The 23,880-nt window shown below is 62.3% G+C and overlaps 2 protein-coding genes across 3 annotated transcripts in view; both read right to left on the bottom strand.

Annotated features, from left to right (window-relative positions):
- Nucleotides 1-6,823: 6,823 nt before the first annotated feature.
- IHH (Indian hedgehog signaling molecule) lies at nucleotides 6,824-16,896 on the bottom strand (the record flags this gene model as incomplete). The annotated part of the gene is made up of 3 exons (XM_084264513.1): nucleotides 6,824-7,485; nucleotides 10,554-10,815; nucleotides 16,594-16,896. 3 exons carry the CDS (start codon nucleotides 16,894-16,896, stop codon nucleotides 6,824-6,826), a joined length of 1,227 nt encoding a protein of 408 aa, XP_084120639.1.
- A 5,195-nt stretch (nucleotides 16,897-22,091) lies between these two features.
- The window catches only part of NHEJ1 (non-homologous end joining factor 1), a 45,029-nt gene continuing 43,240 nt past the window's right edge, over nucleotides 22,092-23,880 (bottom strand). The window contains exons 6-9 of one of the 2 annotated variants that reach the window (XM_084265063.1): nucleotides 23,135-23,252; nucleotides 22,785-22,888; nucleotides 22,388-22,471; nucleotides 22,092-22,224 (exon numbers count right to left, since the gene is read on the bottom strand). In XM_084265063.1, coding sequence (XP_084121189.1) covers nucleotides 22,391-22,471; nucleotides 22,785-22,888; nucleotides 23,135-23,252 — 303 coding nt within the window. In that variant the 3' untranslated portion in view covers nucleotides 22,092-22,224; nucleotides 22,388-22,390. Of the gene's footprint in view, nucleotides 22,225-22,249; nucleotides 22,472-22,784; nucleotides 22,889-23,134; nucleotides 23,253-23,880 lie in introns of those variants that run through there. The other variant, XM_084265062.1, reaches the window with a different exon arrangement.

Below are 23,880 nucleotides of genomic sequence, written 5' to 3' on the forward strand. Positions count from 1 at the left end.
AAAGTCGGTGGCAGCCTGTACTACTCTGCTGTCCTACCCCACCCCATCTTGTCACCTCTATCCCTTCACAGAGCCCTTCCACTCAACCTCAGTCCTTCAAGAGCCTCTTCATCTCGGGAACAGACCCACCTTTTGCTGGTGGAAGGGTGACTCCCTAGAGGTTAGTGAAGAATTAGAAATAATTTAATTTACCTCCCTGTTCAGGCGCTTTGATGAGCTGAAAGGCCTCTTGTCAGGCAGCGAATCCATCTTCCTCCAGCCTTACATCAAATTTCATTCACTAATTAGAAACTCCTGCCCCAGAGTGTGCTGCCCCCACCTCAGCCACCCCTTCTCCCCACCAGCACCATTATGAAAATAAATCGTTCCATTAGCTGCATTGTTGTGGCTGTGGGGCCCAGCGCCGGGAGTTATTAGAGCAGGAGGGAGGGCGTTGGATTGAGATGAATGATTTATTAAGGAAAAGGACCCTGATTAGATTCTTGCCTGTGCATAGGCACATACTCACACACCCACTGTCCCAGCGACGCCCGGGGCACCCCAGAGCCACCGGTGGAAGGTCAGCGCTGGATGGCTGTGGGGTTTCCCCCCGGGCCATATCTTGCTGGGAGCTCCCTGGTCTCATACCAGAGCCACATAGGAAGTAACAGCTGGTGCCTACTGCCAGATGCTCCGCATGGTCCCCAGACCCCCTGCCTGAATCTCCTTGTATGGAGGGTGAGGGACCACCAGCATCACCCCCAGCTCTGCCTGCCCTTGCAGCAGGGACCCGCGACAGGTGCTGAGCAGGTTCTGCTGGCTGGGGAGAAGATACGGGAAGGGAAGGGTGGGCTTTGGTGTATCCCATGCTGTGGGACAGGGAGCTAGAGGGTGCCTCTCCAACTGGAGGGTTGGCAGGGCTTGCCCTGGGTAGGAGGGAGAGGGCATCTGGGCCCTCTATGGGTCTAGGATGCTCTCTGCACCTGGGAGATGTGGGGTGGGCATGGCTGCAGGGGTGAGCACCGACCCATGTTGTCACCACGGGCCACGTGCGTGTCCCCCTGCCTGTCCTGGGAAGGGACTGAGATCAGGGACACAGGGACACGGGTGCTCCAGACACTGCCGGGGATATAAAGCATCCGGACTGGAAAGGGAGTAATCTGGGGGACTGGATGCCGATGCTGAGGGCTGGGTGGTGTCCAAGCCTGATCCCCGAGGTGGCGGGATGTGTGTGTCCCAGGGTGTGTGTGGGCACCTCTCTGCCCGTGTCTGTGCAGGCACAGCGGGCTGTGATGTGACTGCCCGTGGGAAGGGAGGGGGGCTCCAGGCAGGGACCCCCTGCAGCAGGGCAGGGTGTCCTAACGCTGCCCCAACACTTGGGTTGCCACAGAAGATTTGAAAGAGGGACAGGAGGTGGGGGCTCGGTGCAGAGGCGTCGGGGGTGCAGCCCAAACCACGCACCCTCCTGGGGCTGTCTTGGAGCCAGGGCACTGGGAACCACCCCCCCCCCCTTCCCCTCAATAGCGCTGCAAAGAGCAAGGTCCTGCCCCTGCCCCCAGAGCAGCAGCGCTGCGGAAAGCCATTAAGGCCAATTAAGCTAATGAAGCGGGAGGCTGGTAGGGGCTCCCTCTGCGGGCACCGCCGGGTGCGGGCTGGGCCGGGCAGCCTCTCCGGGCTCTTTTTCGGGGGTGGCTCTGGGTCGCTCTGCCCTCGCCGGGAAGGGGATCCCCAAAACCTGCTACTCCAGTGCCTGCAGACCCAGATACTTCGGGGTGACATCACAGCCCAGACACGGGGACCTGGGTGCACCCCGGGCTCGAGGACAACGGGGACAATCCACGTCCTTTCCCAAAGACATGCCCCCCTCCACAGGGAAGGTTTGACCTTGGAGTCCCACGGGATGCTCACTCTGCCATCATGCAGTTCCCCACAAACAGGAGATGCTTTCGGGGTGCTCTGCTCCCACTCCCCGAGCCCCTACCCCCCCCCAACACCCTTTGCCGGGACCCCCGCACCCATCCCGCCAGCCTGGGACCCGGGGCAGGCCTGGCTGGTGCTGCCACGGCAGAAGGCCGCGGCGTGAGGGACAGACGGGAGAGGCGGGGATGGGGACAAGGTCCCCCTCTTGTTAACAGCACTGGACCCTGTAGCCTTTTCAAGGCTCTGAATAGGGGGTGGTACCTCTCCTCCCCTGAATTTGGGGCCGGGGGCGGAAATTGGCGCTGGTTTAACACACTCAGACAGGGCTGGTGGGGTCGGGGGACACAACATGCTACCCCAGATGGGAGCTTGTGGGGGGTTTCTCCTGCTGCCACATGCCCTTCCTCTCCCTCCCGCCCACCATTCACATGGTAATGAGGACAAATTGATGGAGAGACATCCATTGTGGTAGCCTCCAGCCCGGCCCTTCTGCCGGCCACCCACCAGCATCCCTCATCCATCACCACCCAGCAGAGATCCTGGTGGGACACCCCCCTTCTTGGGGCTGGCACCCTGGGAGATCTGGCTGCTTCAGGTGCCCATGAGCAGTGGGGTGTCCCTCAGGTCCCTCTGGTTCTCCAGAGGCTGAGTGGTTAGGGAGGGGGGGGGGCACCCAGGGAATGAACACCCCCATAAATCCTGTCTATCCATTTTGTCCTTCCCATCCCTGCCAAGAGGCTTTATGGGGCTGTGGGGAGTGAATGGGGTTTCAGGCGGGGAAAGACCCCAGAATCTTATTTAAGTGTTCATCCCTTCCTCTCGCTGCCCTGGGGCTGGCCTGGAGCCAGGAACCTCCACTTTTCCTGCTTCCACCCCAAATCAGCTCCTCCTCCCTCCCCAAAACCTGCTGCATCCTCCTAACAAGGCAAAGAGCTGATTCCCCACACTCCCTGGTACCATAAAGACCCAGGGCTGGAGATAGCTGCCCATGGTGTCACAGGGCACCCAAAAAAGCTTCTCCCCATGCACCCTCTGTTTCCCTCCCACCCCCTGTGCCTGTGATGGCAGCCTGATTGAAATTTCACTCCATAAAGCACCTCTCGAAGGTCTGACCCCATGCCCCCCCCAGGGACCAATTTGTCCTTCTCTGTAATAAGAACCTAATTAAATTAGCTCAGCCGCCTCGCAGAGCCTTTAAATTAGCTGTGCTGATGAGGGCCCTTGCTGACAGCCTGCTGCAAATTGCTCTGCACTCACCATGATGTGGGGTCCATGGAAAGCACTGAGAGGGAGACACACCCTGTTCCCTGCACCCCCAAGTCTGGGGCAGGGAAGCTGAGCATAGGGCACATGGGCATGGGGATGGGGTGGAGAGGGAGGCAGAGATGGTGAGGGGTGAGGGGGCAAGAGCTAGCAGTAGCTAGCACTGGCCTAAAGTGACGTTGGAAACCCAGCGTGCAGGGTTGGGGGGTCTATCTTCTCCAGGACCACTGGGTTAGTGGGTGTTGTAGTGAGGATGGTGGAGAGAGTGAGGAAGGGTGTCCCAGCACAGTCAGGCACTGGGGCAGTGGGTGCAGACTGGGATGGAGAGGTGTCCCTGTCAAGCAGTGGGTGTCCCTCCTATGTACTAGAATCACAGACTGGTTTGGGTTGGAAGGGACCTCAAAGCCCATCTAGTTCCAACCCCCTGCCATGGGCAGGGACACCCTCCACTGGCCCAGGCTGCCCAAAGCCCCATCCAACCTGTCCTGGAACACTCCCAGGGAGGAGGCAGACACAGCTTCTCTGGGCAGCCTGTGCCAGGGCCTCACCACCCTCACAGTGAATTTCTCCCCAATATCTAATCCAAACCTACCCTTTCAGTTCCAAGCCATTACCCCTTGTCCTGTCACTCCATGCTCTTGTAAAGAGTCTCTCCCCATCTTTCCTGTAGCCCCTTTAGGTACTGGCAGGCTGCTGTAATGTCTCCTCAGAGCCTTCTGTTCTCCAGGATGAACAAGCCCAACTCTTTCAGCCTGACTTCTTAAGAGAGGTGCTCCAGCCCCTCAATCATCTTCATGACCTCCTCTGGACTTGCTCCAACAGTCTCATGACCCTCTTATTTTGGGGAACCCAGAGCTGGACGCAGCCCTTCCAGTGGGGTCTCACGAGAGCAGAGCTGGGGGGAGAATCCCCTCCCTTGCTGCTTTTGATGCAGCCCAGCACACAGTTGGTTTCTGGGCTGCAAGAGCATGTTGCCACTTGTGTGTTGAACTTCTCAGCAGCCAACACCCTGAAGTCCTTCTCCTCAGAGCTGCTCTCAATCCATCCTCCACCCAGCCTGTATTTGTGTTTGGGTTTGCCCTGACCCACATGCAGAACCTTGCACTTGGCTTTGTTGGACTTCATGAGGTTTACACAGACCCACCTCTCAGGTCTGTCAAGGTCCCTCTGGATGGCAACCCTTCCCTCCAATGTGTCAACTCCACCACCCAGCTTGGTGCAGTTACCCACTGAGTGATCCATCCAATATCCTTTAGAGACAAAGATATTGTGCAGGGCAGCCTCAAATGCTCTGAAGAAGCCCAGGTAGATGATGCTGGTTGTTCTTCCCTTATCCACCAACATTGTGACCCCTTCATAGAAGGCCACCAAATTTATCAGGCATGATTTGCCTCCAGTGAAGCCATGTTGGCTGTCACCAATCACCTCCTTTCAATATGCCTGAGTATAGTTTCCAGGAGGATCTGCTCCATGACCTGGCTGGACACAGGGGTGAGATACTGACTGATCTGTAGTTCCCTGAGTGTTCTTCTTTCCATTTTTTAAAAATGGGGGGTGTATTTCCCCTTTCCAGTCAGTGGGAACTTGACAGCACTTCTCTGATATGATGGACAGTGGTTTAGCAACTTTATCCACCAGTTCCTCCAGGACCCACGGATGCATCTCATCAGGTCCCATGAACTTGTGCACTTTCAGATTTCTTAGATGGCCTCAAACCTAACCTTCTCCTACAGTGTGCAGTCCTTCATTCTCCCAGTCCCTGCCTTTGCCTTCTGTGACTTGGATGGTGTGGTGAGAGCACTTGCTGGTGAAGACTGAGGCAAAAATGTCCTGCCTCACTTACCCTAGGGTCCAGGTGGTCCCAGTGACAGCTTGGTCCCATGTGAGCTGGGTCACACCCTGCAGCCTCTCACCTCCCCTGGGTATGGGGGAGTGGGGAGGGAGAGCTCGCCCTTACTGGTGGTGGGCATTGGGATGGACTTCTCCTGCTCTTAGAGAAGACGATGATGTCGTCTCTCCTTGCCTACACTGTTCATGGTGGACACTAAGCATTCCCAATCCCTGCCTACCCTCCCCACACCAGAGCTCAGAGCGTGCGCCTGGGAGATGATGGATTTATTGGGCCGTGTCCCCGACCAGGAAAGGTACATCCAGTGAAGAGACAAAAATACACCTCTGCCGTCGGCCGCGCTCGCGCCCTCTCACTTCGCCCTGGACAGCAATCACCATAAAAACTGTGCTTTAAAATAATTTTTAAATAATTTCTGCTTTTTGTTTTTTAAAAAAAAAAATAAATTCACCCCCCCCACCCCCAACCAAACAGCTTCCCCCCCCCCCACCCGCTCCCATCTCGCCCTGCACGCGCCCACGCTGCCTCCCATCTATGGTACATACAAAGAGCAGATAAATAAATAAAGACGCGTGATGCTGCAGGGGGGACATGGGCCACAGCTCCCCCCAGCCCCCTCGCCTCTACTGACATGGAGCCAGGGAAGGCTGAGGCTCTAGCTAGGATTCGGTGGAGGACCATGGCTGTGGCTCTGATGGGACGCCCCCAGGTCCCGGGAGTGGGTGAGCAGCAGTAAGTTACCCTGAGGGTTTGGGGTGCTGGGGTGGCTGGGGAGGTCTGACCAGGCAGGGGCTGGAGTGGAGGGAGGTTTTAGCTTTGGGGTGGAAAAGGCATGGCTTGGGTCTGAGCCAGCTTGGGACTAGATGCCAGGATGGCAAGGTAGGGAGCACTTTCTCCCCATCCCATTTCTCTTCCCTGGCTCCAGGGGCCTGGGACTGCAGCCCTGGTTCTCCCCACTCTCACCAGTGTATACCCATGCCTGGCTGGCACCTGCACTGTCCCACCCGCCCGCCAGCCAGAGCCCCCTGTGCTGTCACAGCGTCCCGTAGGCATGCCTGGCTGGGCAGATGCAGTGCTGGCCCTGGGCAAAGCTCAGGGTCCTGCTCCCCAGCCTCCTGCTCCAGCAGCACCTGTGCCACCAAGGCACCGGTATCCTGCTGGAGCCATGCCAGCCCTTCCAGGCACCCCAGGCATACAGAGGCTGGCTTTGGGTGCCTCCCTGCACCTGCAGTCAGGGATGAGGGCAAGGCACTGTCCCAGTATCTGGGTCACCCTTCTTCCAGCTGCCATGTCCCAGGGGTGGGAACGGCACTGCCCCCTCTCCCACCCGGGATACCCAGCAAAGGGTCCTGAGGCCTGTCTCCCAGAGCCCCCCCGCTGGGTGCAGCCAGTCTGAGAGCCCCTGGGAGCGGCCTGCAGCCAGGGGCTCTCCCCCCACTCCCCTGGCCTGTCAGACCTCCACTGTTAGCTAATTCTGCACACACACACGCACATCACACGCACACACACAAATAGCAGCATGTGGATCCAGCCGGAGGCACCCCCCATGTCCGGGGGGACACACACCCTTTGTGCCCCCCCCCCCCCCACTGTACCCCAGAAACAGGGGGTGAGGAGGGGGCAGTGGGCATAGAGGAGGCACACCCGGGAGTCCCGGTGTCCCCCAACCAGGAGGTGGCTGTGCCCTGAGTAGGCAGGGCTGGAGGCAGCTCCCCATGGGCACCAAGCTTTGGGAAGGGGTGCTGGCCCCTGGTGAGCCGCCCCGCAGCCACCACCTCCGCCAGCAGCACCGGCTGCGGCCGGGGAGCACCCTCAGCTCTCCACCCAGGGTACCCCCAACGGGTGGAAGCTGTCGGGGGGCAGGAGCAGCCTGCCCAGGCGGTAGAGCAGCCCTGAGTACCAGTGCACACCATCCCCCTGAGCCCCTGGCCACCCCACCAAGCTGTGGTAGAGCCGGAGCGGCCAGAAGGCCAGCTGTGCCAGATGTTGCTCCTGCACCAGCGCAAAGCACGAGGCGACCACGCCATCCACTACCAGCGTCCCGTGGCGGGTCAGTGGGGCGTAGGCTCCCACATCCCTCCGGTTCCACACCCTCACCACCTCGGCGGGCTGCAAGCCCTCCCCTCCCGCCGCCACCAGCACAAAGTGTCCAGGGCGCACGCGGCTGGCGAAGGTGGGGCGGTAGTGGGAGGCGGGCGCCGAGGCGTTCTCGGCCACGAAGAGCAGGTGGGTGGGTGTCAGGGCCAGGCGCCGGGGCGGCTCCAGCGTCTCGATGACATGGAAGGAGGTGAGGGCTCGAGGCTCCTTGTCCAAGAAAGCCAAGAAGTCGCTGTAGGTGGGCTTGCCTGCCCCATCCATCGCCAGCACCCGCTGGCCTGGGCGCAGCGCCCACAGCGGTGTCCGGGCACCGTCCTCCAGCGTCGCCAGCGCCCGCCCGGGGAAGCAGCCCCCCGTCTTTGCAGCAGCCGAGTGCTCTGCACAGGGAAAGAGAGGACAGGAGGGTTACCCATCTGCCAGACCCTGCTCCGTGACGCAGAGACCCTCCCAGGATGCCCACCTTTGCCCACCCAGGGATAACCCTGCCCTGGCATCACCAACATGCATGTGACCTACACACCCCATCACCAACCCTCCCTGGGCAGTGGCTTCCCCAGCCACTGTGTTACTGCGGGTGGCACTCCAGGGTTTGAGCCACACATGGCAGCACCTTCTCCCTGCTGTAGTGCCAGGGCACTGGGACTGCTCTGCAGAGCCACGTCCCAAAACCTGCCCAGCAGGGGGAGTGGGCCACAGCCTCAGCCCCAGATGCACAAGGCAGTGCCAGGAGGCACCCAGAGTTCAAAGGAGGGAGGGCAGAGCCCTGAGCCCATGGCAGGCTGAGGAGCAGAGTGCCTGGTTGCACTCTGTAGGCCCACAGCATCCCCATCCCCTCAGTGCTGGGCTTGGGTACCACTGGGAAGGATGCTACAAGGAAAAACACAGGGTGCAGCACCCTCCCCCAGCACCACCACATTCCACCCCATGCTGCAGTCCTGCTCCCTTCTCCTGCTTCCTTGCCCCTGAACTGCTGATGCCAGCTAATCCCCTCTCTGAGCTGCAGGGAGATGTCACAGCCCGTGTCCATCACCAGGCAAAAGCCACCAGCCTCCCAGGCAGGGAGGGCTTTGATAGCAGTTGTCACAGGCTAAAGTACCCAAACTTTCCAGGGCTTGTCCCCTGGGATGGTGGCACAGTGGTCCTACCCCTCCCCAGAAGAAAAGCTGCAGCAAGGCACCAAGTGTCAGCAGGGGCCCATCCTGGAATTTAGAAGGGGAATCCTGGCTTCCCAAGGGACAGAGCTCAGCTCCAGACCACTAAGCCCCAGCAACCCCCATCTTGGTGTCTGTATGATGCCCCCTCACCATCTGCAAGGCACATCTCAGGGGCCTGCTAGTGGCCTTGCACAGTCCCAGCCTCGGGCTCCCAACCCCCCTGGGGGCCCTTTCCCAGCTCCCTCATCTAACCTCTGAGTGTTCCCACCCAGGTGGCACTGCCCCCCATCCCTCCCCAGCTTTGGGCAGAGCCAAATCCCAGCCCCCAGGCCCATGAAGAGAGGCATGCATCTCTGGGACAGAATCCTTTTATTACTCAGATGAGGTGTAGCATCCGCCCCGTGCCTGCCCCAGGAGGTCAGGTCCCAAATCCTGCACCCCGCATCCCCAGGCAGGAGGCAGAGCTGGGGGAAAGGGCTGGCAGGAGGGCAAGAGGGGCACCTGGCAGAAGCAGGGGCCACAGGCACTGGGCATGAAGGGGTGCGCAGGTGCGGGGGTGGGGGGGGACACCCGAGGAGAGTCAATACATACAACAGGCCAACCGGCCATCTGTACAAAAATAAAAGCCATTTACTAAGAGGCAGGGCAGCCCGGCTGCCCTCTGTACACAGCTCTGGGGGTGTCAGAACATGCACCCCCACAGCCTCCACCACGCACCCTTGGGCTCCCCATGGCCTCGGGGATAAATACAGGAGACCCAGAGCCCCGAGGAGCCACTGTGGAGTGGGGTGGGCTGTGGCCATCCTCCGAAAGCCCTCCAGGCCCTCAGGGCCCCGGTCTGCTGCCCGGGTCACAGCATCCCTCTTCAGTTGGTCCAGGGGAGCATCCCAGGATTCAAGAGCCTCTGTCTTTCTCCAGGGGCACAGCCCCCACTCCTCCGGCCAGCCCCAAGGCTCCGGGATCAGGGTCCGTGCTTCGGAGACTGGCCCCACTCCTCCGGCCAGTCCCACCAGCTGCCTCGGGGCACGGGAGCCTTGGTCCTTCTTCGCCCGTGCTTTGTCCCTCTTCTTCGGGGGCGCGTCGCTCCCTCTCTGCGGCGCGGTCGCCCCACCTTCACCGCCGGCCGGCGTCGCGCCTGTCCTGGCATCGGCACGGGGGAGCGGGTCAGCGCGGGGGGGCAGGCTGGCGTCGGGGGGTGTCGGGCCGCTGGCCACGGGCTAGGGCAGTAGGACAGGCAGAGCCGCGGTGGGAGCCGGGCCCCGGGGACGAGAGACGCGGGGCAGCAGCCCCCGGCACCGCCGCGGCACAGAGCACGGCGGCCCGGGCACCGCCGGGAGCGCGGGCACAGCCCCCTCCCTGCGCGGGGGCGACCGCCCCGTGGTGCGGGCGGGCACGGCTCTGCCCCGCGGCAGCCGGGTGCCGGCACGGTGCCGGGGCAGGGCCTGCGTCCTGCCGCTCGGGCTGCCCCGCTGTCGGCGCACGGGCGGAGCCCTCCCCAGCCTCTGTCGCGACACGGGCACGCAGGCGTGCGGGCGGCCGCGGGGGGAGCGGGGCCCCGCGCAGCCGGTGCGGTGCGTGGGCCACTGCTGCCCTCTGCCGCTCCGGCGGGAGCTGCGCTGCTCCCAGCGCCGCCGCATCCCGGGCACGGGCAGCTTCTCCCTGGGCTGGGGGATGGTTTGCAGCCCGCACAACCCCAGTCCGGCCACGGGCAGGGCCTGAGAGCGGCCGTTGCCCCCTTCACTGCACCCCGCAGGGGGTGTGGAGGCGGGGGAGGGGGGGAAAAGAACCCTCATTCTAGTGCAGCTGCCTCCAGCACCCCCAGCTCTGCTCCCCTCTGCAGAAGATGCTGTACAGCAGATCCCAGGGCACCCTGGCCTGTCTCTGCCTGGGTGTCCCTGTCCCGGGTCCTGCCAGGGCTGAATGGTGCTGAGGGGTGGGGCTGGGCACTAAAGGACGGCAAGGGCAGAGGCAGGGGAGAGATGCCATGGGCAGTCTGAGGGGACAGGCTGGGGAAGAAAGGGATGTGGGGTGGAAAGGGAGGAAAGTAGAGAGGGTGGGTGAGGCTGCAAGTCAGTGGGAACTCGATGGGGAATTTGCCCCATGTCGCTGCTGGCCACAGGTGTGTGACTCACTCCCCACCCGACTGTCTGCCCCAGATATCGAAACCCGTCTGCGAGAGCCAACAACCCCCAGCAGCACCCCACCCACCCAGCCAGCCAGGCCCTGGGGGCGTGCTACAACAGGGGGGGTGGGCCCCAGCCCTGCTCACTGCCAGCCCCCCCCAACCTTACCTGACTTGACGGAGCAGTGGATGTGTGCCTTGGACTCGTAGTAGACCCAGTCGAAGCCAGCCTCCACGGCCAGGCGAGCCAGCATGCCGTACTTGTTGCGGTCCCGGTCCGAGGTCGTGATGTCCACGGCTCGGCCCTCGTAATGCAGTGACTCTTCTGAGTGGTGCCCGTCTTCATCCCAGCCCTCTGTCACCCGCAGCTTCACCCCTGGCCACTGGTTCATGACGGAGATGGCCAGGGAGTTCAAGCGGTCCTTGCAGCGCTGCAGGGCAGAGGGGCAGAGTCAGTAAAAGCTTTCTGGAGAGGGGAGTTATCTGTCTGGTTGGCAGTTTGTACACCACCATTACTACACTCTCTGTGTCCCCCAACCCTTTGGGAGCTGGTCCAGCAGAGGAAGATCTGAGAACATGAAGTGCCTTGTCCATCTTGTGCCCTCCCTGTTCCCTGCAGTGCCCAATACCCCCTTGTTCAACACAGCATCTCCCAAGGCTGTGCGCCCCAACAAGTGACTCATCTCCCCCTCCACCTTCTCCCCAGTTCCTAGCTTGGTGAAGAGCCTCAGGCAGCAGAACCTCAATCAGGGTGAAATACCCTCTCCGCTCCCAAGACCCCTCCCCGACATTAGCACTGGCCCAGGGGCTTCAAGCTGACAGGAGGAAGATGTGGGAGCTGAGACCTTGCTGCTGCTCCCTTCTGGCTGGGAGGATCTCCCAGGGTCTCCAGCACTGCCTGTGGGCACAAATGTAACAATCTGCCCAGTTCTCAGCACAGCTCTGCTTGGTATCACTCCTCAAGTCCTGAGGCCCATGGACGCAGCACTGGGCAGCCTCATAGCTTCATCCAGACTCTGCTCATGTGGGAGATGCCAAACCCACCCAAGAGCTCTGTTGTGCTGGAGCAGAAGGGATGTGAAGCCCCCTCCCTGCCACAAGGAATGAAAAGCCTAGGCTGGGGAACAGCAGCAGATCCCAAAAGTCCCATACTGGTGGCTACAGAGGTCACACAAGCAAAGCAAATGCCCTGTCTCATCCCCCCACCCCGGCCCCCACCATGATCCTCCCCAGCAAGCAGAGGGATGTCAGCCCTGAAAGCCTGTGCTGCCCCCTTCCCCAAGCCACAGCCACATCTCATGGAGGGACCAAGTCCCTGAGTGCAAAAGTACAGCCCACGGTTGTGGTGCCTTCTCCTGTTGGGAAAGGAATGGAGGAGAGCTAGGAAAAGGTGTAGGAAAAGCCTTCCAAAGCTCTACACAAAACCAGGTGAATGGACTAAGGCAGTGCAGCCTGGAAAGGAGATGCTGGGGGGGTCCCAGAGACTGTCATAACATTGAGGTGAAGAATAGAGCATTCATGGGGGAAACCAGTCCTGGAAAGCATGACGTGAACCTACTGAGCAGCACCCTAAAATCAGACATTGTGGGCTGCCTTTTCTCTTGATGCCCTGCTCCGTGCTGAACTCCCCACCACGCGATGTGTGGGTCATGAGACAGTCATGGTGAGCATGAGCCAGGGCTGTAAAACCCAGTGCTGGCTACACCCCGGAGCTTAGAAAGGCCCCAGCAATACTTCTGCAGGGACTTGTCCCCAAAATACTTGGGTCCTTACCCTACCCCCTAGTACCTGCTCCCATCCTGGGGAGGTGGGTGCTGCGACTCTTGGGGAAACCCGCTGGCTCTCAGCAGGGTCCAGGCCCCGGGGAGGGCAGTGCCAGGCAGTCCTTTGCCCCGCATGGGGCGGGGGAGCACCTCTGCCCTCGTCCCACGGCTCCCTGGGTGTGGGGAGATAAGCCAGGAAGGTGTTGGACAAACAGTTGCCAGGTGAAGGGAGGAGGAGGAGGGAGGGGAGCGACTTTTGTTCCAGTCCAACACCACCGTGGTGCCACTTGGCACATGGCACAAGCAGCTCCCAAGCTCCCCGGCCCCGCGGAACCCCACAGAGAAAGGCAGTAACGGGGGGTTCAGGGCTGGAGGCAGGCAGGGAGTCCCCCGATGCCCCCCCACATCCCCCAGCCATCACTCCAGCACCCTGCCCTGGGCACGCCTCCTGCCCTCGCTGCCCAGCCCTTCTGTTCTCCGGGGGCACACGACCACCGAGACCCTCCGACAGACCGGCAGGGACACCGCCTGCCAGCCGCCCCTGCCGCAGGGCCGCCCTTTCCAGCGGGACCCCTCCCCGCACGGGCCTCTCCCAGCGCAGCCCCATCCCGACCCACCTTCTCCTCCCCGCCCGGATGCCCGCCTGGCTGGGCACGGAGCGGCGGGCAGGGCCCGGAGCTGCCTGGCCCCGGGCTGCCGAGGAGGGCTGCTCTGCCTGTGCCTTTGGTGGCCAGCAGGTGTCAGGGCGCGGGCAGGGAGCGGGTACCGGCGGGCGGGCAGCGGGTACCGGCGGGCTGACAGGGAGCGGGGAGCGCTGGGCAGAGGGTAGGTGCCAATGGACGGGCAGCAAGCAGGGACGGTCAGGGAGGGTCAGGGCGGGAGCAGGCACAGACAGGCAGGGCAGCTGGCATGGACGGGCAGGGAACAGGCAGGGATGAGCAATGATAAGCAAGGAGCAGGAAGTGATGGGCAAGGAAAAGGAGGTGGGGATGGGCAGGGAACAGGCAAAGGAGGCAGGGAGAAGGTAGGAATTGGCACTGCCTGCGCAGGGGCTCTGCTGCCCACACAGGCAGGTAGGCACAGATGAAGAAACCTGTGGGCACAGGCTGTCTTCAGGCTCTGCACTTGCTGGGGGCTGCAGAGACCCAACCACCTCCCCATCCACAGCCCAAAGGGGCAACAGTGTCCTCAGGGACCAGGGCGATCATACCTGCCAGCCTGCATGGCATCATCCCCCTCCTGCCTGAGGGTGAACACAAGGTCTCACAAGTGATGGCAAAGACACAGAAATGCTACCATGGCCCATGGGTCCTGTGGGGCCCAGGCTGGAGTGGGGTGTCCAAGCTCAGCCATATGGCACCAAGCCCTGACCATGGCCCACCAGCCCCACTGCTGTTTTAGCACCCAGCCAGAAAGTTGAAACCCATGTGACAGGGTCTGGGGGGAAGGCAGGTTGTGACAGTGTGTGAGCTGAGTGGCTCTGTGCTGTCCCATGCATGTCACAGTGGAGACCTTGGGGATGCTTGCAGACTGGGCTGAGCAGAGATGTTCTCCTTGCTGACCAATACTGACATGTACCTTCTTGTGCCCAGAGTGGGGACAGGAACCATGTCCTGAGGGGAAAGACAAACCCCTCTGGGGAAGGCAGCAGGTCTGTAAGGAAGGACACACAGCTCCAAGACAGCGAACAGCCAGCAGGGACCCCAGGGTCATCTCAGGGGAGGTACGCAGGACACTCAGGTGTGACAGTCTCAGGAGAGGGGTTGTGGATGGAATGTGCTTGGCCAAGCTGTCCCCATGTCCTCAGCTTGACCAGGAGAAAAAGGGTCCCCCTAGCATCTCCTCCCCAGGTGATGTTTCTCCCAAAGGAAGAAAAAGCCCTATCCCAAGGTCTCCATGAGCAATTCCTCTCCACTGGAGGGATGATCTTCATACCAGTTGGGCCAACAGTGGCTCCAAGGGATGATGTCTGGGGTAGGGAGAGGCTTGGGGTTGGGACTCCATGGGGGCAGGGGGCCTGGGACATTCCTGGGCCAGGCTGCTGGGGAGAGGTGAGGCGGGCTCTGCCTCCAGCCTTATCTCAGCACCTCCGAGTGGGACCAGTGAGAGCAAACACACTGGAATTCTTGAGGAAGATGAAACGATAAAGGAAAGGCGGGCAGAGAGCAGTACTACCCACCCCCCTAAGCAGGCGGCATCTTCCGGCTGCCTGGGACACCCAGACCCTTGGACTTGGGGAAAGAAAACAGGTTTGAAGTGAGTCAACAGCAGTAAAAGCCAGTGCACTGGGGGAAGGGACAAGGAGTTGGGTCAATGGCCTTTCCCAGCCCATAGCAACACAGAGCACGGTGCCAAAGCCAGAGATCCCATGTCTGGGGGCATCTCCCACAGCCAGCGTCACAGGACAATCCCAGAGTGCTGTGGGATGGTAACAAGCTAACAGAAGTCACGCAACCTCCACAGCAATGGGGACAATTCCCTGCAGAGCTGCCCAAGGTACCATGGTACCCATCTGTGCACAGATGTGTGGTGTTCAATGATCCGGGGGTGAGGGAGGGTAAGAACTCCCATGGGGGCAATGCAAGAAGATCAGGGAGCTTCCAGGTACACTGCCATCAATGCATCAGGACAGCAGGAAATGTGAGACTGGCAGGGTGGACATGGAGCCCTCCCTTTCCCATGGGTGCTGAGGGGTCACTATCTCAGTTAGTGCAGTTGGTGGGAGAACTGTCAAAAATAAACACAGCCAGAAACACTCTGTTGCCTCCAATACTATGTCACCCACTTTCCTGATGTCTGGACCAGGGGAGCTTTCTCAGTATCTCTGCGGCTGTTTCCTGGGGGATGCAGGTTCCAGCCCAGCCCCAGGGCTCCAGTGACCAGCAACCACGAGTTGTGTAACTCCCCAAGATCGGTGCTGCCTCAACAGGAGGGGTGTTGGTCCCTCTGCTTCAGTCCTGAGAACCCCTCTGGACCGTGGCGCCTGCCCTCAGGGACCTGCCCCCGGGGCACGCAGGGTTGCAGAGCTGTCAGGACAGCCCCCAGGCAGCTTCGCCTCTCGCTGTTACCCAACGCCTCAGTCAGAAACCGCGGCCAGAGCTCCCTCAGCACCTGCCACCGCTGCCGTCCGCACCGACCCAGCGCCAGCGCCAGCCCGGGGTGCGCAGCGCTCGGCGGGGCGGCCCTGGCTCCCCCCGGCCTCTCCCGGGAGCTCGCACAGGCTGTAACCCAGCGCTGAGGCTGGTGGCCAGGTTTCTTAGCAAGGCCGTGTGGCTCCTTATCTGCATTCCTGAAACCCTCAGGCATTCTCCTGGCAATATTAAAACACAGAGTAACCTTCGTCCGGCATCACCCCCCCCTCCCCCGCTGCCGTCCTCTGTCCCCCCCACCCCTCCTTCCCGCCGGCCCAGGGCACTTGCAGGCTGCCTGCAGCAGGGCATTTGCAATAACAGGTCGTCCCCGTCCCCGAGCGCAGCGAGCTGAGGGCAGCCCCCATCGGGGACCCTTCCCCATCGCACCCGAAACAGGCAGGAATAGGGGCACTGAGGCACGGCACAGGGTTTCGACGACAGCGCGAGGGACAAGGACAGCAAGGGCGCTCCCGGAGCGCAACCTCTCTGCTCACTCCCCTCCCCACCAGCACACGGGGCTCTGCTCTACTACCCGGCTCCCACAGGCAGGCTGCCCGCTCTGCCAGCCGGTGGGCAGAGCAGAGGGGCGAGGGCAGGATGGGTGCCGCAGGACGGGGTGCTGCCCGGCCGGGGAGCAGCGCGGCACAGCGCTGCGGCTCGGGGATCGTTCAGCGGGATGCTGCCGGCTCGGGGCCCGGCAGGGCAGGGTGCTGCCAGGTCGGAGGCAGGGTGGCATGGCTCGGGGGGCCCCAGAGCGGGCTGCTGCCAGCTCAAGGCACCGGGAAACATGGTTGAGGGGTACAGCGGCGCAGGTTGCTGCCAGCTCAGGTGACAGCGGGACACGGGTTAGGAGACAGCAGGGCAGGGTACTGCCAGCTCGGGAGGCACAAGGACACACCTTGGGGTGCAGCAGGCACGGGTGCCACAGGCTCCGAGGGGCAGCGGGGCAAGGTGCTGCCACCTCGGGGGACAGAGTGCCGTCGGCTTGGCTTTGCGGGGCAGCGTGCTGCCGGCTCCGGGCGCAGGGTGCTGCCGTAACCAGGTGTAGCGGGACGGGCTGTGCTGCCCACTCCGGGTCCGACGCGCCCAGCCCGGCCGAAAGGGCAGAGCTTCGCAGGAAGATGCCCGCGCTGCACGGCCAGCAGCCCTGCCCGGGCACCGGGATGCCCGGGGCAGGATGGGGAAGCCGCAGTGCCGGCTCCCCCGCTGCTGCCCGCGCTGCCCCAGGAGAGAGGGACGCAGGGAGCCGCCGGGCAGCCCCGGTGCCGCAGGTGCCCGGCGCGGGGGAGAGAAGCGGGCGGCGGCGGGGCCGTACCTGGGTCATCAGCCGGTCGGCGCCGGTGTTCTCCTCGTCCTTGAAGATGATGTCGGGGTTGTAGTTGGGCGTGAGCTCCTTGAAGCGCTCCGAGTTACGCGCGATCTTGCCCTCGTAGCGACCGCTGGCCCCCAGCGTCTTCTCGGGGACGTTGGGGCTGAACTGCTTGTAGGCGAGCGGGATGAGCTTGCGGGGCGGGCGGCGGCGGCTGCCCACCACCCTGCCCGGCCCGCAGCCGCGCACGGCCGGCGCCAGCAGCAGCGCGCACCCGCTCAGCAGCAGCAGCAGCCGCGCCGGCTTCATGGCGCGCCCGGCGGCCCCGGGGCGGCCCGGGGGACCGGCGGCTCCGGGGGCCCCGCTAGGCTTGGCCGCCGCTCCCGCCGCCCGCCCCGGGGCTCCCCATACGGCGCGCAGCCGGCGGGCAGGTGCCGGTGCCGGTGTCGGCGGCGGCGGCGGCGGCGGGGCGCGGCGGCTGCCCGGCGCGGGTGCGCTCCGGCTGCCTGGTGCGGCGGGCCGGTGTCGGCCCGCTCTGAGCTGCCGTGGCCCGGCGGCGGCAATAAATAGCGAAGGGCCGTTTGTTTTGGCAGGCGAGCGGCCGCTTGCGGGGCGCGGGGCGCGGGACTCGGCGCTGCCGGAGCCCCCCGCGGTTTGCGCCCCGGCGGTCAGCGCGGCGGGGCTGGAGCCGGAGCCGGAGCCGCCGCTGCCTCCGCTCCCTGGGCAGGAGTGAGAGGGGAAATTGAAGAGATCCGGGACCGGGAACCGCCAGGACCGCACCCTGCCCGTGTCCCAGCCTCCCAGCGCCCTCCCTCCCTCGCCTCCTCCCCGCGGAACCTGCCCCGGGCCGCCCGCAGCCTCCTCCCCCCGGCCGAGCCCCGCGGCCCGCAGCCCACCCCGCCGGGGGTGCCCACCGCCACCTGCCCCCCGGGGCAGCCCCGCAGCCGCCCCGAGGAGACCCCGGCGCGCCGCAAGCCCTCCTTTACCCCCTCCTTTCCCCCCCGGGACGACCCGCGGGGACTCCCCCGCGGTGGTGTGGGCGCGGGGTGGCACCCCCGGGGCTCCGGCCCCTGCCGCGCCGCCTGCTCGCCAGGGGCCCGGGCCTGCGGGCGGGGATCAAACAGAGCAGGGAGGCAGCTGGTTGAAATTTAACCACAATATTCTCGCTCCCCATTGTTTCCAGGGAGGCCCGATATTTCCACAACAGGATTATGGCATCTGATTAACTCGCTGAGACAACAATGAGGGGCTGGGATGGGCTTCCCCTTCTAGCTGCCAAAAGGGGAAAGTAAATACAACACCCTGATTTCAGGAGAGAGGGTTTGCAAGCCCCCCCCCCCCCCCCCCATTCTCCCCCAGCTGGGTGCCAGGGACGGGTTCGCCATGGTACTGCCTGCACCCCTTCTGGCTCCCTAGGACCTTCCCAGGTGAGGCAGTGCCTTGGGATGCCTCCGTACACACAACTTTCTCAGGGATGTACCCTCACCAGCTCTTCGATGGGCACAGGGCACGGGTCACTCCTAGGGACACACAGAGAAGCCAGTCTGGAACTATCTGGCTGTGGCTTCAGGGCTGTGCTGGCCTCAGCAGGACCAAGCAACCTGGGCAAGAGGGATGCAGGCTGAGGAGCCAGAAGTACCCATGGATTTGGGATGCTGCTATCCCGTGGCCCCAGTGGACTGTTTCCTTTACAGGAACTGCAGGCAAAGTGCTGCTGGCCAGAGGTGTCTCCATGAGGTTTTCATACTCAGTAGCCATGATCCATCAGGGTTTTGCACTGGTCTCAGTACCCCAAACCAGTACCCAGAGCCTCTGTGAAGTCCTGCCACTGTGCAGGATAGTGAGGTTGTCCCACTACTGCTGCACATGATGGAGCAAGAGGGTCTGTCCAGCAGCCCCAGTCCGCCCCAGTTCCACCTCTGTTCAGCCAATCTTTCCAGTGGAGCATCCTTAAGGACATCAGCAACAGACAGAGCAGAAGGAATGTGTCACAGCATCACTCCTCATCCCTGCCCCTGTGTTCCCAGGACTACAAAAGGGGCACAGTTCTCTGCGCATCACAGACACAGGAAAACTGGAGCTAGGTCCACAGAATCCTCCAGGCTGGTTCATACTCCCAGGGAAGGGATGAGCCCAGCTTCCCACCTTGTTCATCACTGCCATGAGAGAGAGAGCAGGGAACAGGATCGTCTGGTATGGTGCTAGGTTTAGGGGATGCAGCATATCCCCAGGCAGGAGTGCCTATAGCTGCCAGTGACCAAAGCCAATGACCTCTGTAGCCTGCCAGCATGCAGCATGCATGTGACACGCATCTATCCCTCTCCCGGCAGGTCTGGACTGACAGCAGCCTTGCCCAGCCCTCACTGGTACAACGTTCATGTCCCACAGAGGCCCAGGGCTGTGGTCAGTGAGCTGGCTTTGCCCATGAGAGTAGCCCCTACCCAAGCAGCACCCTACCATCCTGCATGGGCTCTGACCACTGCGAGCAGTGACTGTGTCCTGTCACTGCCTGCAGAGTCCGTCGCCTGCCCGTGCAGCAGGGACCTGCTGGGCTGGCCCGGCTCCTGCACGGAGTGTGGGACGCCGGAGAGTCACTCCCACTCACTGACAGCTCCGTGCTGATGAAGAGCAGCCCCCCAGCTCCAACTACCCCCAGTCCTGCCCCAGCCCCGTGGCGCTGAGCTGGTGGCAGGGGTGTCTCCGTAGCTGGGAAAGCTGCCTCAGCTCTCTGTGATCCCTTCCAGAGGGAAATCAGGCAGAGTGTGGGAGCACCGCTGCCCGCAGCATCAGCATTCCCAAGGCCAGCTCGTGTTCCCTGCCAGGCAAAGCCCGCTGGCACATGGGCCAAGTGGAACAGGAGACATGAGAGGGCTGGCAGGCTGGGTTTGTGGGGATGGGAGGCAGAGGCTGCAACAGGGTCCCTCTAACCAGGAGGAGAGGGTGGCAGTTCTGTTCGGGGAGAGGGCAGGAAGGGACAGGACACTTGCTGCGGCAGCACACGGAGAAATTACTTTCCAGCGGAGGTGGGAGCGATGCAGCGCCCATCCCTGCACCGCACAGCATCTCCCACAGCTCTCAGCCACTCCAAGGCTCTGCTGGGACGCCCGGCCACCACGCACTGCTCCTGCCCGCATCCCGACCCTGCCCGAGTCCCTCCATCCTCTGCACCTCGGCGTGCCCCGGCACCGTATCCCGGTACCCGTGGCGGGCGGGCAGCACCTCGCGGGCGCCAGGCTGGGGTCCCAGGGGCAGGGGGCTGGCACAAGGCCCCGCAGGGCTGCCCGGCGCCGGGCGCTGCGCAGGGCGGGCGGGCGCGGAGCGGGGCGATGCGGTCTAGGTGGTGCTGTTTCTCTACTTTTGCACGGGACGGGTTTGGGATTTTCCTCTCCCTATTTGCTGCCTCGGTCGTCTTCTCCCCTCTCTCTCTCTCTCTCTTTTTTTTTTTCTCTTTTCCTTTTCTAAAAATACTTGACAGCGATTGAAAGGTCCCTTTAATCGAGGCCACAGAGCCCTTATTAAGGGCACGGGTCGGGGTGCTGGGCCGTGCCCGGCATAACGGCTTCATTAAACCCTGCGAAAACTAATATTTATGGAATCAAATTTATGGAGGCCGAGGCCGAACTTGTGGCCTTTAATGTGTGTCGGGAGCTCAAATCCAGCCGGCTCCAGGGAGGAGGGGGTGGGGACAGGGAAGGAGACCCCAGTGGGACAGCATGGGACAATGAGTGGTGGCACTCCCTGGAGCCAGCCGGCGGCAGCCTGGGCCAGGGAGGCATTGATGGACCCGTGCTGAAGTCTTGGGAGCTGGGGTCCCTGCGGTGGCCTGGGGGGCACTGGAAAAGCTCTTTTTTCCCCTGATGTCTTCACTCTCCTGTTTTTATCTACCTCAAACCTTGTTCCCACAGCCTCACCTTCCCTTGCCCAGGAGCAGGACGAGTGGAGAAAGGCTCTGTCCCTGCAGCCCATGCTCACCAGGGCGCCCGCCTGCCCCAGGGACAGAGACCTTGAGCGATGCCCCTGCAGCATCCCTGGGGCTGGGACAAGCTCTCCTGAGCTGAGCAGTCCACTGAGAAGCAGAGACACAGCTCAGCTGGTGGTGAAGGCAGCCAGGAGGGTTCAGGTGCTGGTTTGTATCACTCACTCTCCCCTACAGAGCCCACCAGCCAGGATGGGAATATGTTACTTCCCATGTGATGTCTCCTCAGCTTAAAGGAGACAAATAAGCCAAATCCCCTCACTGAGATGAGAAATCATTATCCTCCAGGTCCCAGCCTGCACAGGGGAGCAGCATGAACCCCAGACCCAGCAGGATGCTGGCTTGGAACAGAGCAGCTCCCAGGCCAGGAGATGGAGCCCACATGGGTGGAGCAGAGGTTACACCAGGGGACAACCTGGTGAAACATCAAGCTGCAAAACTGCTGCCCTGGTCCTACCTGGCTGGCAGCAGGATCCTGCCTGGGGGGGAAGTGCCCAGCCCACAGACCCAAAGCTGCCAGACTAAGAAGCTTGCAGATGGAGGAAGGCAGGACACTTAGCTACGGCTGCCGGCAGAAGCTCCTCATCCCATGGCTTCCCCTTCTCACCACCCACTCTGCCCCGCACGCTGCTCCCTCGGAGAGGAAATATAAAAAGCAACCAGCTGCTCTCACTCTGGGACTGTCCGGCCACAGCCCAGCAAAGGCCCTTTCATTCCCCTTCCACAGACACAGGGGCTGCTCCGGATGTTTTTGTTTCCCCCTTGCTGCCCGGGAGAGCAGGCGGTGTGGCTGCGGCTGGCCCAGCCCCGGGGCGCGGGGCAGCCGGGGGCACGGGCTCCTGCACCGGGAGAGCGGCACTGGGCTGCAGCCTGCCCGCAGCAGCGCTGCCTGGCTCGCTGCCTGCCAGTCTGGGGGCTGGTCTGGGCACAGGCGTGGGGTCCCAGCCCCAAAAGAAGCCTGTGGATACAAGGGTTGGAAGATGAGAGATTGGATTAAAGGATGGATGGATGGATGGATGGATGGATGGATGGATGGATGGATGGATGGGAGGGAATCATTGTGTTAGTGGCTTGGTTGTCCCTTGCCCCTTGTAGGCCAGGAGATGGATTAAGTCCCTATCACCTGCCCACTAACCCCGGGGGAGCTGCCTGCACATGAAGGGTAGCCCTTGGCACAGCCAAACTACCTTTGCCCATTGCTACAAGGACTTCTGGCTTCAGCACATCGTCTGTCCCCAGCATGGGACAAGGAGAACTTGGGCTCCTGGCTCTTCAGCATGTTCTGCCTTCAGGATCTGGGGGTCCCCTCATACACACTCCACCCCATATGCTGCCACTCAGAGTGAGGCACGGCACAGGCTGGGAGCTGCTGTCCTGCCCCACAGCAATGATCTGCTGTCACCTCCTCAGTCTCCAGAGCCACTGCAAGCCCTTAGGACAGCGGGACCGCCCTGAGGGGCACCCAGAAGAGACAGTGAAGGAAGGGCTCTCACACACTTTATTGCTCTTTATTGCATGAGCAGCCAAACCCCACAGCCCCGCCGGAGTCCCTGACAACCCACCTGGCAGCATCCCTCCGCAGGCCCAGTGATGGCTCCATCACAGAGCAGCCTGGGCAAGCTCTATGCCAGGGAAGAGGCACAGAAGAGGTTCCTGAGACACTGTTGAAGAGAGGAAATGCCCTGTCACCCCATCGGGAGAGACTCTGGGAGGCCAGGGTCCACCAGGAGATACAAGCAGGAAGGCAGAGGACCCATGGGTGCTGTGCACTGCCTCTCTTGGATGCTGTGAGGAGTAGACACCCTAGGTGTGGGTGGAAGTGACCTTTCAGCTGAAGAGTCCCCTTGCCTTCTTTGGCTTGGCCTTGGCCGCTTGCAGCCGGGGCTTCTGAGCTGGGGAAGAGGTTGGCTGGAATCAGAGCAGAGGCAGTGTCAGTTCCCCCAGGGGTGCACGCAGAATGGGTGTGTGTGTGTGCAAGCAGTGACACCCCTCACACCCCTGGGATGGTGTGCAAACAACACACACGTGCAACGGGCCCAGATGCTCCCCAGCCATGATGTGAGATAGGCTAGGAAATGAGCTGAGACCCCCCATCCCATCCTATCCCACCCCATCCCATCCCATTCCAGAGGGGCACAGAGCTGGGGTGTGAGGAGGGAAGGGAGGTGCAGGCCCCATCCTGCCACTGGCATGGCGAAGCAGCCTCTGGAGCTGCACTCACTGTGGTTCCTTCATTGGAAGATGCGGTTTCATCCTCCTGGGAAGGAGGTGGTGGGAGGGGGTGCCCTGCGGTTTCTGCAGCCAGTGCCGGGCCCTCGGTGTCCTCTGGTACCAGCAAGAAAGAGATGAAATTTGGGATTGAGAAGAGGGAGCACAGGGCATTGCCCAACCCCCCACCAATGGTGCCTGGGTGGGGGAGCCCAACCCCGGGGGACAAAGCAAAGGGGGAGAGTGTTGCATGAGGTGAGCCGCACCCAGGGCCCCACTCCCCTTCCCCCAGGGTGGAGTCTGAGCTGCAGGGAGGTTGGGTGCTCCAGGCTCTCCCCATCCCACCACCATGTTGCTCCTCACCTGAGTGGTGGCGTTTCCGACCTTGCTTGGCTTCCTGCTGCGTCACCGCCATGTAGAGCTGCCGCAGTGTGGAGGACAACGCCTGGCCCTCTCCCACATCCCAGATCTGGGGCAGGCTCTGTGGGAGAGAGCAGAGGCACAGTCACCCTGCCAGGAAACCACTTGCCAGGAGACGGTTCCTGCCAGGACACCCTGCACAGTGCAGCAGTGGGGAGGAGAAGGGACCGTGCATCCCTCTGCGCATCCGGCTCCACCAGCTTGTCCCCAGGGACTGTGTCATGGCTTGTGGGGACAGGCAGGTCTGGCACTGGGCAGGACATGGCAGCTCCTCAGCTATACACACACACACACACGTGCGTGCACACACCCGCACACCTGCTTTGGCCGGCGGTCTGCCTTCCCATTCAGAGCCAGACCGTGGAGGCCTGCGAGTCATTCATGAAACGCCGGAGATAAGATCACAGGGGAAGGGCTGCGGCTTCCCTGGCCAGAGCACTGCAGGGCCCTGGCTGGCCGATAAGGACAGCCAGCCTCAGGCAGGAGCAGGACCACGGCCCGGGGTCAGGATGGGGAAGCTCTGCCTGCCGTGCCTACCTCCAGCGACGTCTAGGTGGGCAGCACAAGCTGTCCCTGGGGGTCCCATGGCAAACGAGGGCAATGCGGTGGCGAGACAAAGGATGCCTGGGTTTGCTCCTGAGCTGCTAGAGCAGCTCCTGGCTCCCTGAATGTGTTTTTGCCTTGATGCA

This window comes from Gallinula chloropus (genome assembly GCF_964237585.1).
Source record: "Gallinula chloropus genome assembly, chromosome: 5".
Lineage (NCBI taxonomy): Eukaryota > Metazoa > Chordata > Aves > Gruiformes > Rallidae > Gallinula > Gallinula chloropus.